Here is a 17500-nt window from a genome sequence, read left to right as displayed (position 1 = left end):
TGGAGGAAATATTAAAAACTGATATATGGAATGTAAGTCATGATACTGCCATATGATATGAAAATTAAACAAAACAATAAATGAAGTCATTTACCCTTTCTGTTAAACACACAAAAAACATCCAAATGAGTGAAATGTATGTGAATGAGAGGCATGTGTCTGCTTCCACATACCTTTGTCTGTAATATGTTGGTGTGGTATGGTTATGGTAACATGCAGACACATGTATTCACTCGGTAGAAAAATTCTTATAAAGATGCACATGCACATGCAAGTGTGTGTGCACTCACTACCTCCCTCACTCACTCACTGTCACTCAGTCTCACATGCACACACACACATACACACACACACACGCGCGCACGCACACACGCACACACCCACCCACCCACCCACCCACCCACCCACACACACAGACACACACACACACACACACACACACACACACACACACACACACACACACACACACACACACACACACACACACACACACACACACACACACACACACACCATGTTATCATGAGAATGAAGTGTGCTGCAATTAAATAGGAAAGAAGACTCATGGGAGACCTATTTGGAGGAAAAAAATAAAAATAAAAAATCCCATCTTTTAGAAGCTGTTGTCTAAAACATGAAGTGTCCTTTTTTGTTTCCTTTTTATTAGATGAGAAAATTTTGGACTAGATTAGAGTAAGAGTGTATGATTGTCACCCTCTGATTTTCAATCCAATTCTCAAATTGCAGAACTAATCCTAGAGCTTAATCACAGTGCAGCAAATGTGGCAGCTTTGCTCCAATATCAGGCTCGACAGTTACAATTGTGTAAAGTCTTTTGTGCTTCATGTAATATATGCCTATTCTGTATATGCCAACTTCAGTGGCAACTTAAGTAAATAAAAATAAACCTATACTGGTAACAGTTATAACTACATTTTTTTTTTTTTTTAGAAGAATCATACTCCTATACTCAGTTGTCACATGGTTTAACAGCACTTACACATACATACATTCATATATACATATAGATATACTGTATGTGAACTTGCTATCTGTATACCAATGTACTATGAGCTATTTCTGTAACTAGATGTGTGTGTGTGTGTGTGTGTGTGTGTGTGTGTGTGTGTGTGTGTGTGTGTGTGTGTGTGTGTGTGTGTGTGTGTGTGTGTGTGTGTGTGTGTGTGTGATAGAAAGAATTAACAGATAAATAACAATGAACAGATAATAGAAGAAGAGACAGAAGCAAAAACCAGACGGATAATGAACAAAATAAAAAAATGAAATGTAAAATGTAAGTACACATAAGTGTATATGTATATATGTACATATGTATATACTCAAAGCATTCATACTGAATCATTAAATTTCTTCACGTATTCTGACCTGAACACTATCTACACCATGAAAGAAATGTAGGGGGGGGAAACTTCAAGCTGATCCAGATACTTTTTGGGAAAATACCTATTTCTAATTTTGGCACTTTGACATTTAAGAGTGAGAAAGCTTTGAATTATGAGCCAGCTACTAATTTAATTCTTATCTTATCATCACATTGATTAGTAAACAATAAATGGTTCATTAAAATTCATAAAAAATCACCACTCATTATACTTTAGATATGTTCTAATACTATGACTATTCTATGCACTTGTTTACCCTTTAAATCACCATATTCCAGATTGATAAGTACTTTTGTGCCATGACAGAAAGCAGGTTTAACTAAAGCTTTTCACTGCTCAAACAAGTACTGTATATTGTATGATTATATACAATGTATATACCCTTAAATACCACACACACACTCACACTCACACACACACACACACACACACACACACACACATACATGCACACTCACATTCTCTCTCTCTCTCTCTCTCTCTCTCTCTCTCTCTCTCTCTCTCTCTCACACACACACACACACACACACACACACACACACACACACACACACACACACACACACACACACACACACACACACACACACACACACACACACGCACTCATGCACACACATTCTCACACTCACATTCACATTCACATTCTCTCTCTCTCTCTCTCTCTCTCTCTCTCTCTCTCTCTCTCTCTCTCTCTCTCTCTCTCTCTCTCTCTCTCTCTCTCTCTCTCTCTCTCTCTCTCTCTCTCTCTCTCTGACTCACTCACATACATACATACATACATACATACATACATACATACATACATACATACATACATACACACACACACACACACACACACACACACACACACACACACACACACACACACACACATACACTCTCTCTGTAAATAATCAATCAATCAAACAAACACACACACCTTAAACAATCAAACAAACAAACCACGCAAATATACAGTATGTATACAGTATACACATACATACATAAACAGCTTTGTTTGCAATAAAAATGACAATAAATTTTGTTGCTAAACTTTCCACTTTAATCTCATATTAGTGATTTTCAAGAAGTGAACATTCGGTTTGTTTTTTAAGATTAGCTTGAATGAGTGGGTGGGAGGGACAGGGGTTAAAAATAAACTATTTCAATGTCTTTGATGAGGCCGACTACTTATTTCGTTACCAGTGAATTCGTCAGAAAGTTAAATGAAAGTACTCTCAAAGTGGGTCTGGTTACCCATTGCTTTTGTTCATGTGAAATCCTCCGTCAGTTACCAATGCTTGCATGTTGCTGAAAGTGACTGAGAACTATTTCTTTGAATTCTTTGCTTTAGAGTGGGTATTCCTATTGTAACCCCTTCAGGAAATTACCTGTTACAGTTTACTTGTATGCATTTGTACTCCATGCATAAATTTTAACACTATTTGGTATTCACATAATTGAGCATTTAGTTCATCTTATTCTAGAGCAGTGCAAAGAAGTTAGTTTTCAAATATTACCTACAAATAAATATAATAAATGTGTTAGATGTAAAAAATAATAAATTTTGAACTATGACAAATTTATCATAAAGAAAATATGCTGTAAAATCTATAATAAAAATATTTTTGCTTTGTCCTGAAGGGGTCAAAATAGTGTATCTAGAGAATCCAGTTTAATTTGATTTTGTTAAAATAGTTATTTTATCATCAGAAATCTGCTGCCAACACACTGTCTTAAACAGTTTACTTGTATTTCCAGTATACAAAGATGATTACTTAGAATCTTGTAATACCTCAAATATGTCACCACAATCTGTCATTTCTAGTATAAAGCAAACTTACTCATTTCATAATGCTAGAATAAGTTGTTCACATATTATCACATTCAGTGAAATGGTGCCAATCTAAAATAGAAATGTGTTCTACTTAGTGAAGGGCATCATTATGGGAAGTTCCATTAATTCACAGAACTCTTCTTATGTACGCAGTTCTATAGGTTTGTGTAAAACCAAGCAAACGACTTGTATGCAACATTATATATACTGTTGTATAACTAATTGCATCATTCACTTTCCCCTAAAGCAACCATTCCTGACCTTAACAGCCACAAAACTGATTATCCACGTAACTGTAAATAAACAGCAATAATCTAAATCAACAAAAAGCAATTTCACTCTAGAAGAAGGTCCACTCTACCTAACATATGAAAACCTTGGCTAATGATATCTTACCATTTCATCAAAAGCATTTTTATCCTTAAACTGTTTGAAGAAAGAAGAGAAAGAAGGAAAAAAATCTGATGTTATTACAGTTCTGTGTGTTAGTATGCTGCATGGTAACATGTGTCATTTTGGGATAAGTTTAGCACCCTAAACTAGACCATCCAAAATCTGGAACAGCACTTTAAATGACTGTCACTTCAGAAAACAATCACATCTAGAACAAATGCTCTTAATTACAGATATCAAAATTATATATTTCACTGTTAAATAACCATTTTTGTTCTAGCTGACATGCTCTTGCAGAATTTGAATCCTATGAACACAAAATGGGATATTCTGAAATTGTTTGTTAGATTCCTACAGTCACTATATATTGTATATATCATATGAGATCCATTGTAACATTGAATTAATTGTCATAATAATTAGTCAATGTCTTTTGATGGGAAACATAAAGCATCCATGTCAGAGCTCTGTAACAGCCTTTCGCACTATAGGCAAAATGTAAAATATACAACCATTTTATCAACTAAGAAGCTAATCTAAGTCTTCCTCATCACTGAAGACATGAAGAAACTTGTAAGACATTTAACACAAACAATATCTACTGTACACATTAATGTTCTTTTAAATCAGTTCAACATGCAATCAACACAAAAGAAATCACTGAAATTTAACATAAATTAATCTAGACCAAGCAAGAAAAAAGAAGAAAAAAACGGCAAGGAAAGGCCTTCAACGACTCTTCCACACTTGTACAAGATGCTACAATTGCCATTGGTCATTATCACTGGTAGTGCCATGCAACACATTATTGCAGGACCAGAAAATAAGCTTTTAAACACTAGCAGTGGTTCTAATCATAATGCAGCCATAGATATCTATTTGTTTAGATATTATGATCCACACAATAAAGTATCTATATAAAATATTGCAGGTACTCATGTATATGATAAAAATCCTTAAAATCTAAAAGGTGTTGTGAGATAAAGGCAAAATTTGGGTAGTTGGAAGGACACCTCTGATCTTTCACACTCCAAAAAGTATATTAACAAAAACCATAGATTTCTCATAGTGATTTTGCAGATTCAAGTGATTGTCCATAAGCAATCCACCATCTAATAGCCTAAAGTCAAAATTACCAAGAATAAAAATCCCCTGAAGATGAATCTACAATACTGACTGCTCTACTTGACTCCAGAGGGCCTAAATTGCTTTTTTTTCTAAAATCAAATATATCACTTTGATCACACTTGTAAACACATATGTTAAGCATAAGGGTTAAACCATTTCTTCTACCATACTTTTACAGTTTCCAGAAGTATGATATTTTAAATGCTTTATAAATATATGACATTTTTTAAAATTCACATTAGAACATTGTTACTGTTTATAAATGTCTTGAGAAAGACATGTACTAATCTATTACCAAAGATTTCCATTATCATGCAAACTACTTCACAATTCTATAACTGTATCCATTTTCTTGTTGAAACATCTATCATATATGCAACTGGAACTGCCCACTTCAGACTTGAGAAAAATAAACTCTTTAAAAATTCTATTCCTTAAGCTCTTCGTTTCATTCTCAAGGACAACCTTTTTGCAATTGTCCTTCATCTTGATCATTTACTTCCCACAAGTTTTATCTTATTAACCAACATGACTGAGGAATGTAACCTTTAGTCGCACCACACACTGTAATAGTCACTTTTCTGAGACGAAGGGAATCATGATATTCTTTAAACTGACTTTACTCACTTCACAGGCTATCACTTTTATCACAATAATCTTAAACTGATGTGCCAGGATCTTCATGACACACCAGGCTCCATGGTAATGTGTCCTGTGGTTGGGTCATACGAGCCAGCTAGGTAATAGATATCATAATTTTCACAGTTTGGTCCATACCGCTTTTCTTGCTCTCGTCGCTTGATTCGATAATCAGACAGTGCAATGACGTCACACTTGTGACTAATGGTCTGAACATCATTTTCATCTGTGTGAGGAGACTGGAACAAAGCCCCCTGAAAAAATGGGTTAAATTTGGTTAAAGAGTTGATTATACTCTTGATTTTTATTCTCTGTTATCAGAACAAAAGTACATTCTAAAGCATTTACTTTGAGTATAATGAATAAAAAGCTTATATTAAACAGAGGTATATGAAATCTCTAGTTCAGTTCAATCATGGAATAAACCAAACAGAAATTTGTGCATTATTTTCAACTTTCACTTAGTCTTACCTTTGGTTCAGTTAGCCTCCGTCCAAGTCCCTTGGTCTCCTGAGGGTGATAGAACCACTTGACTTTAACCACCATATTTCCTCCCCATGATTCCCACATAAGTTCGATTCTTCCAATGTATGGACGGTCGGGTTGGCCAGCAGACAAGAACACAGCAGAATCTCCAACCTAAAGCACAATATGTAGTAAATTAATAAAACAATATGAATATTTCATTAGTAGTATAACTATAAGGTCAATATACCATGATACTATATACAAACAATATCTTATTCACAAGAATATATATCTTTACACACAGTAACTCATGAAATATTAAGAGACACATACACGTATCATTTCTTTTCCTCTAACTATAGCCTTAAAGAATTCCTTTTTGCCTTTGCCCTTTGCACCAGGTCTTTTGAATCCTTTGCCAGACCATCTCCACAACTGTCTTTCGGGAAGAAAAGGTGCAATCTTCGATTTGCCAGAGGGATGTCTCTTCTTGCGCTTTGCAGGAGTCTTAACCTGTAATATTGATAAGGACTTTGTTAGAGACTAAAAGCCTTAGTTTTCAGTTATCATGTATGGCATTATAATCTACTCCACTGAATACATTTAGTTGATATGCTAACCTTTTCCTTCTTTGAGGGAGTATATTCAGAATCATTCTCTTCAGAGTCCTCCTCAGTGGCACTCTTTGATGATGAACTATCCAATTCTGACTCAGACTCCTCCTGATATGAGCGTTTTCTTGTTTCTCCCAAGGGTGGTGGAGGAGACTTGATTCTCATGGTAAGTTCGTTTATCCCAGGTTCAATGTGTGGGAGTGGTCTGTCTCCTTCACGATGTTTATGCTTGTGCTTATTCTTGTGTCTGTGACGATGGTGATGTGATGACTCTGTGTGTTTATGCTTCTTGTGCTTTTTCTTATCTCCCTTCTTATTTGTTTTCTTGATGCTCTTTTCCTCATTTTCCTTCTCTACTTTCTTTATATTTACACTACTCTTTTTATTTTCCTTTTCTACTTCGTTGTTAACATCGTTTGGATCATGGATAGTGTCATCTTCAACATTATTTTCAGTGGTTGCCTTCACCTTCTTCTGTCTTGTCTTGGGAGGTTCTTCTTTGATATCAGGGAGGCTGTCACCTGTAGGTCTCCTTTTTCTCTTTTGAAGGGTCATCAGAGGGTTGGGGTCGTAATCTAAAGGAAACAAATATGTGATTTTCCTAAATCTAGGCAAAATACATCCAATCTGATATCCCTGACAAAAATATTAACACCATTCTTTTCCAGATTTATGAGTAAACAGATTTAATGGCAAAAATATTAAAGAAAAGAAAAGAAAAAAAATTAAAACTAATGTCTAATAACTGGGTTAGTAACATCTCATACATACACTTACCCAGAACGGGGAATTCTGGAGGCAAAAGACGAATATCATCAACATGAATCTTCCCCGAGTCACCATCATCGAATTCCACATTCACAAAATTATGATTGGCTTCATGTGCTGGGGAAGAGGAAGCAGCTACCATTCCTGTAAAGGTGAAGACAGAATTACCATTAAAATGTGTTATTATAGAAATCAAACCATATCTATAAAGTAAAGCAAAGTAAAACATATCTAACTCCATAATAAAGTACAATATAATGTTAGCTTCCAATACCATGAAGTCTATTAACTTATATTATATGAATTTGTTCAGTCCTTAAAAGAATCAAATATTAACAGACCTGGATACAGGGCTCGGTACTGCTGTGACCAAAAGGCACAAACACGGGTTCCTTCTTTGAGGAACCTCGTTGAACCAGGCTTCACTTCCTTCCACTGCAATGAAAAACATCCATGTTAACTGGATCTTATCTGTACATAAGTTCATATGATAATAAACAATAACTACAACAATAGAAAATTTAGGCTTCACCTTTGGGTTTGTTTCATAGCATCTTTTGTGTATATTACTTATATATGAATAATTAAAATATCAATGAAAACATTTGAATATCCTCATTTACTCTGGTTCCTTCACACTTATTTACCTCAAAACAGTAATAGATATGCACAGTAAAAAGTGAACTGAAATCAGAAAGAAAATTCATACTTACTATGCTTACATTTGGAATCAAGACCCCATAACCATAACCATATATACTTACAGACTGCTCAAGCAGTTCTTCTCGACAGTATATATGTGGACGTGAGCCTCGTTCTCCATCTATCACAACTCCATATACATCTGGAGGTGTCATGGGAACTACATAGCCGGCATACAACAGACCGTCCTGCAGCACCAACACTCTCGCTTTGTCTACTAAATCGCCCACTTCAATTACACAAACATTTGGTTCTGTAAGCAAAAGAATTAAATTGGTGCTATTTACTGTCAGATCACACTTTTACAATATTTCTTACTTGACATAAAATATCTTTATATCTATGCATATATAAATATTACAATCACATGAGTGAAACTGCATTTCTGTTAGTCATTCTTCTTTTGATAAATGTCTCAAAGCTAAATGACTAGTTCTAAGGAAATCATTTCATATTCCTTACCTGGTGTTTGCATGGTGGGTCTTGTAGCATCAGTAGTTGTAGTTGGAGTTGTAGTTGTACTTGTTGTTGTGGTAGTGGTTGTGGTGATAGTTGTGGTTGTAGTAGATGTGGTAGAGGTGGTCACAGTGTCTCCTGATGATACTTCTTGACTAGTCTCATGGTCACTGGCAGAAGCTTCCTCTTCCACTTTCTCAGTTTCCTTCTCATCACGATCTCTCTCTTCCTCCGATTCATCATGCTCTGCTGCAGCCATTGTTGAGTGCTTCTTGAGGGACCTATAAAAAGTAATTGACAATGTTTATTTGATATCATGCAATGCAGAAATAAATATGTAGATGATGCCCTTATATATATCTAGTGACAGAATTATGAAAAAAAATACAAACTTTGTTTCATCAATTCTTCTATTACAAAGATTTGGAATATATTCTTCAACACATTAACTAACATACCTATAAAGTGCCTCCATCACTGACTGCTTTTCTGCTGCTGACTTCCTCTTCTCTTTGTCTCTAAGCATTGCTCTTCTTGTAATAGATGTTCGACTTCGAGACACTACTCTTCTCTGAGCCCCTCGAATGCTTTCAGACTTAACCAAACATGGCTAAAAAATCAGTAAGTTTATATGATATGGCTGTTCATAGTGCCCTTGTCATGCAAGAAAAGTAAAAAGCTACACAACTATTACTACTGGGAAGTGCACTACTTTTATCATCATTAACTTTACAAATTCCCTTACAAACCAATATCTTGTTTGGGTTCTTATCTATATATCAAAAGCAATATTTATAGCACATACAATCTAATGTACAAAAAATAACTGAAAAAGCATTCATAGTTCTGTCAAAATATTTCAGTAAGGTAATTCTTACCGATTGGTGATCCTCATCTTCAGACAAGTCTTTGGTTGGTGTTTCGTTAGTACTGGTCATGGAGTAGTGTACTCGATTTGCTCCTTCTTCTTCTTCCTGATCACCCTCTCGTACCTATGGCACATCAATTTTCATAAGAAAAATTTGGGAAGGAATTATTCTTTGTTTTCAATGTGATACAAAGACCCAAGATTTATCATTTTATTTTCAATGAATTAAGAATCAAAAGAGGTTTTTATAACTTTAAAACAGAAAAAATATTACATTTTTACATCTCGAAGATAGAATTTTTTCACACTAACACTAATGGTAAACTCACCTTAACTTCAGCTTTCAACTTTGGACGCATTTTTGGCTTATGTGAGAGCAGTGGACGATGAAGGAGGAGATTCAGAGACTTTGGTTTTTTAGCAACAATGGTTTCAGTAGCATCTTCCTTTGTTGGTGAGTGTTTCTTAGGCCGGCCTGGCTTCCGCTTCTTTGATGATGAAGCTGATGCTGGCTGCTGCTCAAGATCAGAAGGCGATGATTCAACAGAAGTTTCTGTGTGCAAGGCTTTCGATTCTCGGGCTGAAGAGTCACTAAGACTATATTTTGCTTGCTCTTCCTCACTCTCTTCTAGACGTGTTTCAGGTGTAGTTGTGGGTAGCTTGAAAGGTGGTCTTAGTGGTGGAGGTGCTGTGTCTTCTGATGAAATAGACCATCTTCTATTTTTCTCTTTATCTGTATCATCATCACTTGATTCATCCTTTTCTGTAGATGCCTGTGTTTCAACAGATTTTGGTGGTGTGTACTGGTTACCATTGTGGGTGACATGGCTTGAAAATGTTGCTGTAAGAACTGGTGGTTTAAGTATTGATCTGCTGGCACTGTGTGACTCCTCTTTCTCTTCATCACTATCTTTGGTTGTACTCTTTATCTGAAGGTCTGTTACTCTTTCTAGCACTGGAGGTGAAAGTTCCTTTTGTACTGACTTTTTCTTCTTATTTGGAGGTCTCCCAACCTTCTTCTTGCCAGGGACATCATTGTTATGAACCTTTCTTTTGGGTGGTCTGCCTGGTTTTCTCTTTGCAGGGCTTGCTGTCACTTTCTTAGGCTGAAGTCTTGAAAGTTCACGTTGCTTTTCTCTATATTTCCTCTGCAATTCAGCCAGTTGCATACGCATGTCAAGCTCAGCTGCATCCATTGAATCAACAGGAAATCCAAATGGTACTTTAAAACCTACAGTTGATTCTTTTTGATACTGTGAAGCTTTGTTAGCAATGAAAGCTTTTGCTTCTCTTTCAGACTGCGGGCTTTTGTAATTCCTATTTACATCTGTGGTCTTTACTGGAGTGATATATGAGTTTTGAACAGTTCCAAAAGTAGAAGATCCAAATACTGGTTTATCTGCCGTCTGGCTAAAAGTGCTTGATCTTAAACATCTTGTCTCAGTACTTGGGCCTGGCTGTGGTGAAGGTGAGCGTGGCGAAGGTGAGCGTTCCAATGGGCGTGTGGGAACACTTGGGGATGTGGCTGCCACATCAGCCAGGGAAGACAGGGCTGTGCAAGCCACACTCTTCTCCTCCAGGATGCGTTGCTCAGCTAAGGCACACAAAAGGCTGAGGCCATGAAGGCCTGTAAGTGGGTCAGACTGAGATACAGGTGAAGAAGGTTCAGCATATTGTGACGGTGAAGTTGCAGGTGACTGGAGACGAGAAATATCCATTATGCAAGCTTTTGCCAACTCATGCATCCTACTTCCTGCAATCCCATTCACATCTTCTTCTGAAACCATTTCACCTCTTGAACTTACTTCATCTTTATTTGCAGGTGATTCATGTTCATCAGAACAATCTTCACCTTTTTCTATACTACTCTCATATTCCCCATCTGAGGCATATTCATAAGGTGGTGTCTCTTTGCATGGTGAACTACACTTCTCCTCAGGCAATTCATCTTGCCCTGGATAAGTACAGTCATCTTCTTGAACTTTCTCCTGTGATGAGCAATAGTCATCTTCCAGGTTATCTTCCTGTACAAGAGGACCATCTGCACTTTGTTCCTCCTGTGGTAATTCTGAGAGTCGATCTGCATGTTGCAGAATACTTTGAGATAAAAGCTCTAGACCACTCACATCAATATATGATGAATTTGTACCAGAGTATGGGGCTGAATTCATATGTGAAGCAGGTTGCATTTCCTGACAGCCTGTACAAGATGAGACTGAATTTGCTGCAGTCTGTTCTTGGCAAACTACAAGAGGATTTGGCTGGACTGAAGACTGGGTTTCTGGATTAGACTCTGAAGAAGCAGGAGTGGGAAGAGGTGCTAAACTGTCCTTTAGGTATGTTGCTGTAGCTGGTTCAGAGTTGCAAGGAATATGGTTAACTTCAGACATGGGATGATATGGCTCTGATGACTCTAATCTTTGGGACTTGGTGTGATCATCTGTTTTTTCGTTATTGTTTAGGGTCAGTGGTTCAGAAAACTTTGTTACTGTTGACTGACCAGTGCTAACAACTGCAGGTTCATAGCATTTAGGAGTTGGATGCTTAGAAACAACTGTTCCTACTTTTAAATAGTTTGAATTCTTTGGTTCTTGGTATATTGTGTCTGTAGTTTCATTTGTTTGTGATGAATTTTTATCCTGAATTTCTGAAGACATATTTTCAGTGTATGGGGTTGGAAGTGAATCCTTTTGAACCTGTGTCATATAAACTTTTGGTGTTTTAGCACATGTAGCTTGAGTAGCTTCACAACCAAGAAATGCTTCTTTCTTAACTGACTGGACATGAGTTTCATCAGCTGCATCTCCAGGTGTGCAGGCCCCATCTCTGTTAACCCCAACAGGAGAGGGAACTTCTTCCTTGATTTCTTGTTTGATCTTGAAGGGGACTGGTATTCGCAAAGGCTCTTGTAGTGGCAAAGGTCTTGGCAGAAGCAATTCTGTGTCAGGCTCTTCTTCTGAATGGGAAGTAACATTAATTGGCTCATTTGAGTCTGTTCTAGAAACAGGAGAACCAGTGGCCACCATGGACTCACAATCCTGTGGTGAATAATGGTCTAGGCTGCTACCCTTTGCCACACTGGAGACAGGTGCAGCTGGCAGAACTGAGAATGTTGTCATGTTGCCTGGAGCCGCAAGGGTGTTGGCATGAGTTGTAGTGAGAGATGTGGTTCTACTGGTGGTAAAGCCCGAGTCCATTGTTGTAGTAGGGGGATGTGGGAAAGGTGGAATGGAATAAGGTGCAGGATGAGGTGACTGGGGACAGTAGTAGGGTAGAGATGTTGGGGGTGGGTATAGGTAAGGAGGAAGATGACGCAGACCTGCAGGTAGAGGTGGTGGTAATGTCAGCTCACTGCCTGGTGGAGGAGGTCCTTGCCCCGGAGGGGGCACACTCACTGGACGGCTCTTGGGGTCTTCGTCTGGTGGTCCGGGAGTTGGGGGGTCCTCACGCTTGATGGAGGGAGGTGTTGGTGCATGGACGGGAGCATGGGGATGGGGGACATGAATCAGAGTTGTGTGGGCATGTAGTGCAGGATGAAAGTGGGTATCAGGAAGTAAAAGCTGCTGGGGAGTCATAACCACGGGTGGGGCAGCAGGTACACCCCCATATCCTGCCCACAGTAAACCATGACCACCATGATCTGTAAAACAATAAGTTCTATAGACCTTTTTTCCCTGGGAGAGTAACAGATATATATAACAAGAATATGAGCACAACTATTACATGTTATATGAAGAATCAAGTCTAAGACCAAGCAGGGCAACATGATACACACAGTACAATACGTAGATCAACATTTGTACATTAATACTAAATACACTACAGAAAGTGGTGAAACAACCATGAACAGTGAAGAAGAGGGTGCGTTCCATTCAAGGACCACAAACCTGGTATTGCGTGCGGGTGCGGCAGTAGGTAGTAGTGACCGCTTAGTGGGTCACGGGCGAACTGGTAGCCTAATCCCATGCCCGCGCCTACACTGGCATCCACACCCATGCCTGCCAGTTCATTAGGCAAATGAACGCTCTCTTTGTAAAACTTGATGTGTATTTTACTAATGCCTAAAGATTACATTATTTTGTTGTTGGTTTTCTCTGGTCTGATGATGTGTCTATTTTTCTTGTGTATAAATCAGGTTTCTTAAGAATATTGGTGGGTTCTTATAAATATGGCTATTAAGAATAGCCTTAGTTTCACGCACAGCTTCATTCCCAAGCAAACACAAAATTAAATTTCAAAGAAATATCTTTGTAAAAATATCTTTAAAATTCATCATTATCAAAATTCCATCTTCTTTCCTGTACAGGTAAAAGTATACTTGTATTACTCATGCATTTTATTCTACCAAAGCTTATCATTATATCTAAAATGTTAATGTATGTCTCTATTTCCTCTTACAATTACTGAATATGGCATTAAATTAAATAAAAAACCTGCAACCTCTTTACCATACCATGCAAAAAAAGAAAAAAATATATAATCCCAAATAAGTTATAGAAAAGATACATTTCAGTTTTAACAAGTCAAAACTTTTCTACACTCTACATTGGTAATTCCAAGTCAAGTACTATAATTCATCTGTAATACTTCAGAGAATATTAATGTGTCCCTTTTTCTTACAGCAAAACAGCAACAGACATTTCTCCCTTTCTAGTACCTTTCCATTTATCATAATATCTGCACTTACATTATTTTTATCTTATTCTAGGACCTTCAAAAACATTCTTGTCCTCTGACTGTGGTAATATTGTTTAATGTAAGGATAAACTACATAAAATATCAACTCAGTCCCTTCTCTACCACAAATATTATCATTGTTTTTTCTTATATTTTCCTACAGAATTACATTCTTGGCAAAGTCTGCAATATCATAACCAAAAGTGTAAACAACTTTTATTTATATGGCTTGTGACCAGCAACTTTTCAAATAGTTTGACCAATAATCAATTGTAATACCTAAGACACATAATCTATAAAGAGTGGAACCCCCCATAAAAGTAACTCTGATTTAGAATTTCATAATAAGTGAAAGACATGATTTCATTTCTATATTTCAATACTTTATTTACTTAGACTTACTTAATTGCTGCTATGCTAAGCATTAACAAGTGTTTTCTTAAATAACAACAACAACAACAACAAAAGTATATATACATTCATGGGTTTCTATGTGGCAAATGTTTCACAAGAGGGAGGGATGATTTTAAAAGTAAAACTGATTAAAGTATAGCCAAGTAAACCAAATTAAAATATCCATACTATTCAAATAGAAACATTATAAGCGAAACTGATGGCTTGACTTCTGATTCAGATACTATCAATTGGGAAAGTTTAACTTTAATTAAGGTTAATGATGTTGATATGAAACCAATATAGAACTAGTGCAAGCTCTTTACTAGCTCAAATTTCTGATCTCCGCTTTATGACTGATAGCTCAATCTATATGATGATAACATTTTGTGATAGGGAAGTGTAGGAACTCATAATCTAATTCCTCTTAAGCATAAAAATAGATCTAAAAATATGGCTAATAACCAGTATCTCAGCAGTAAATAATAACCTAAACAATTAAAATGAAACATACACGATCATGAGATACAAGATAGTGATATGGCCCAAAGTAAAATATTCCCCAATATATATTTTCTTCTTCATAAATTTTCAAATCCATTCACCCATTTACATTGCATTAGGCAGACAGACAGACTGACAGATAGCTAGCCACACATTGCATACACACATAAATGCTATCACGCAGACAGGTAAGTAATGCTAAAAAATCAATAAATTAACTAATTCATCCTTTTAAGCTGCTTTGATTAAGCTTCTTTCTTTTCAGACATGCTTTGTGCAGTATATTTGACACTTTGCATACATGCAAATATTTTTGAAGAGTTGAATACTTTGTCCCCATCATATTACTCTAAAAATAAAACAACTCAATACTGTTGGTAATTCCATCTAATATACTTCTTTTTGTCCTTTTAGTCATACTCAATTCTTCATTAGTCATCCGATGTGAAATGTTTTGGGACTATGAACGTGGTCACACAAGATTAATGGTTATGTTACTACAGCATTCTCTTTCCTTCATGTAATAAATACAGTGCTATATGGAATATAGTGTCATGAGCATTACCTGAGAACTGACTCTGGGGCAACCAATATGGTGCTGGTGGAAGTCCTGGTGTGCAGGGTGTTGGGGGCAGCGACCAGTGTGTGGGTAGAGCACTGTTCCCAGGATCAGCTACTCGGGGTGGGATTGATCCTGGCTGAGGATCCTCTTGAGGCCGAGGTTCTTGCCGTTGACGAGCAACAGCAATACCAACTGGAATACCACTCACTGCTGTTTGATAAAAAATGCTCATTTCAGTCACACAGTAGCTATCAAAAATATACAGTAACTTTCAAATACTTTTACAAATAAAAGGGGAACATAACAGTAGCCTTACCTGTAACACTGGGAGTTGGCCGTTCCTCAGGGCGAGCAGCTTTGCGTGTCGTTCGAGCAGAGTCTCCTGCCGCAGCATTAGCAGGTGGAGCCACACGAGGCACCATCAGCTGTGTTAATGCCACGATTGGTGGACAGGAACTTGTTGACGCATCATCCACTGACAGTGGTGTATTTGCAGGGGATAAGGCAGGTGATGGTGAGAGAATGTTGAGAGGTGCAGTATCAGGAGAAGCTTGTGATTTTGTTTTACGACCTCTTGCATACGCTTGGAGAAGACCTGGAGTAGTTCGGGAGCACTGATCACCCACAAGGGGAGCTAAGAGATTTCTTTTCCTTTCATCATTATTTAATATTCTTTGTCTTTCATTTGAAACCAAACTGCCATCAGTGCATGCCTCTCCATTACCTAAGGAATGAATGACAATTGAAAATTTTCCCTTATTCATGACCATACTACAATAAAAGGGCATTTACCTATCTCCCGAATTAATTCTGCTCTGAGAAAAAAATGACAAAAAGAAAACTGAAAGCAAACTCTACCTGAACAACACATAAGACAACTACTATATTGAAATGAAAATAATTCTACAATCTGAAACATAAAAATAGTAAACTTTAAAGAAAAATACTACAAATGTGCTCTAAATAAATTAGTAAGAAATATAACTTATGATAAAAAACTACTTTACTTTTAATTCTACTGCAATATAAGAAATTGAAGTAACACTACACACAGGAAAAGAGTGCCTACCTGTGCAGTCCCTTTCAGAGTCTTTGATGGTATCACTAATGTTGCTAGCTGAGTGGCAGGCATCTCCCTTGTCAGCTACCTTTTCTTGCTCCTTCTCCGCTTCCTTGCTGAAGTCTTGAGGCTGTAACTGAAATGGTGTTTCTACACCATTAGATTCACATGGATTTTGTAAAGCTGTTGCCTCTAAACTGCTGGGTGCCTGCAACTCTGCAGTTTGAAGATGGCTAGTTTCAACCCCATGGTGTGAGAGGTGTGTTCTATTATTTCTGGACTCACTAGACTTGGACAGGTCTTGTGCCTCATTACAGCTAGAATCTTGGTGTTGTGCTGAGATGTGGGCTTGAAGGCTGCTGGACTCTCTAGATAAGTGTGGAACTGATCTACTGAGGTGGTTTGTTTCCAAGGGTACTTGAGAGGCCAGGTCTGCAGTTCTGGAGGTTCTTGGTTCTTGAGCCACAACTAAAGATGGTAGTTCTTGTTGTCTAGGCTTCAGAGAATAGTTACGATCTAACACTGATGTATCAAGGCAAAGAGGCTCACTTTGCACGTGTGAGACTGATGCTGTGACTGAATTATGTAGCCGAGATGAAGGTTGAGTCACTGGAAATTCGCAACTCTGCTTAAACCCAGTTATCTCTCTCTCTTCTCCAGGTACACGGTTCTGAGTTTTAGATTCCACCATATATGAGGAGGAAGATGTTATCCCTTCCAGTCCTTTCACATCACCACAATCTTCACTGGCACTTACTAGTGAAGAAACTTTAGCATTTAAAGTTCTTTGTTTGTTTTTACTACTAATTACCTTTTTATTCTTTGTGTTACGAGGAACACCTTCCTTACAGTCTCTATCTCTTGCATGTCTGTCATCTTTGGCACAAATAGCACTATGATTAACTTTCACAGCACTTTCCGATTCTGCTGCAGAAATGGCAATACCATTAACCTTTGACGTGGGTATGAGTAGGTCCCTTTTATTCGGCTTTAGAGTGGTATGGGAAGTGGCCACTTTGGTTACAGAAACCCTATTGTCG

General features: G+C 37.3%; 1 protein-coding gene across 5 annotated transcripts in view; it reads right to left on the bottom strand.

The window, feature by feature from the left end:
- Positions 1 to 17500, bottom strand: part of wge (winged eye) — a 576501-nt gene that overhangs the window by 841 nt on the left and 558160 nt on the right. For 2 of the 5 annotated variants that reach the window (XM_070113543.1, XM_027379914.2), the window contains exons 4-18: positions 16470 to 17500; positions 15717 to 16124; positions 15404 to 15610; positions 13152 to 13262; positions 9594 to 12904; positions 9275 to 9388; positions 8855 to 9006; positions 8403 to 8677; positions 8003 to 8193; positions 7580 to 7673; positions 7242 to 7382; positions 6477 to 7045; positions 6190 to 6369; positions 5860 to 6027; positions 1 to 5642 (exon numbers count right to left, since the gene is read on the bottom strand). The exon at positions 1 to 5642 is cut by the window's left edge and continues 841 nt beyond it; the exon at positions 16470 to 17500 is cut by the window's right edge and continues 193 nt beyond it. In XM_070113543.1, the coding sequence (XP_069969644.1) occupies positions 5430 to 5642; positions 5860 to 6027; positions 6190 to 6369; positions 6477 to 7045; positions 7242 to 7382; positions 7580 to 7673; positions 8003 to 8193; positions 8403 to 8677; positions 8855 to 9006; positions 9275 to 9388; positions 9594 to 12904; positions 13152 to 13262; positions 15404 to 15610; positions 15717 to 16124; positions 16470 to 17500 (7165 nt within the window). In that variant the 3' untranslated portion in view covers positions 1 to 5429. The remainder of the gene's footprint in view (positions 5643 to 5859; positions 6028 to 6189; positions 6370 to 6476; positions 7046 to 7241; positions 7383 to 7579; positions 7674 to 8002; positions 8194 to 8402; positions 8678 to 8854; positions 9007 to 9274; positions 9389 to 9593; positions 12905 to 13151; positions 13263 to 15403; positions 15611 to 15716; positions 16125 to 16469) is intronic. The other 3 variants (XM_070113546.1, XM_070113544.1, XM_070113545.1) reach the window with 3 other exon arrangements.

The sequence above is a fragment of the Penaeus vannamei genome, chromosome 34, assembly GCF_042767895.1.
Source record: "Penaeus vannamei isolate JL-2024 chromosome 34, ASM4276789v1, whole genome shotgun sequence".
In the NCBI taxonomy this organism is placed as follows: domain Eukaryota; kingdom Metazoa; phylum Arthropoda; class Malacostraca; order Decapoda; family Penaeidae; genus Penaeus; species Penaeus vannamei.
The sequence above is the reverse complement of the archived record's forward strand: the minus strand, read 5'-3'. Positions and strand labels throughout refer to the sequence as shown.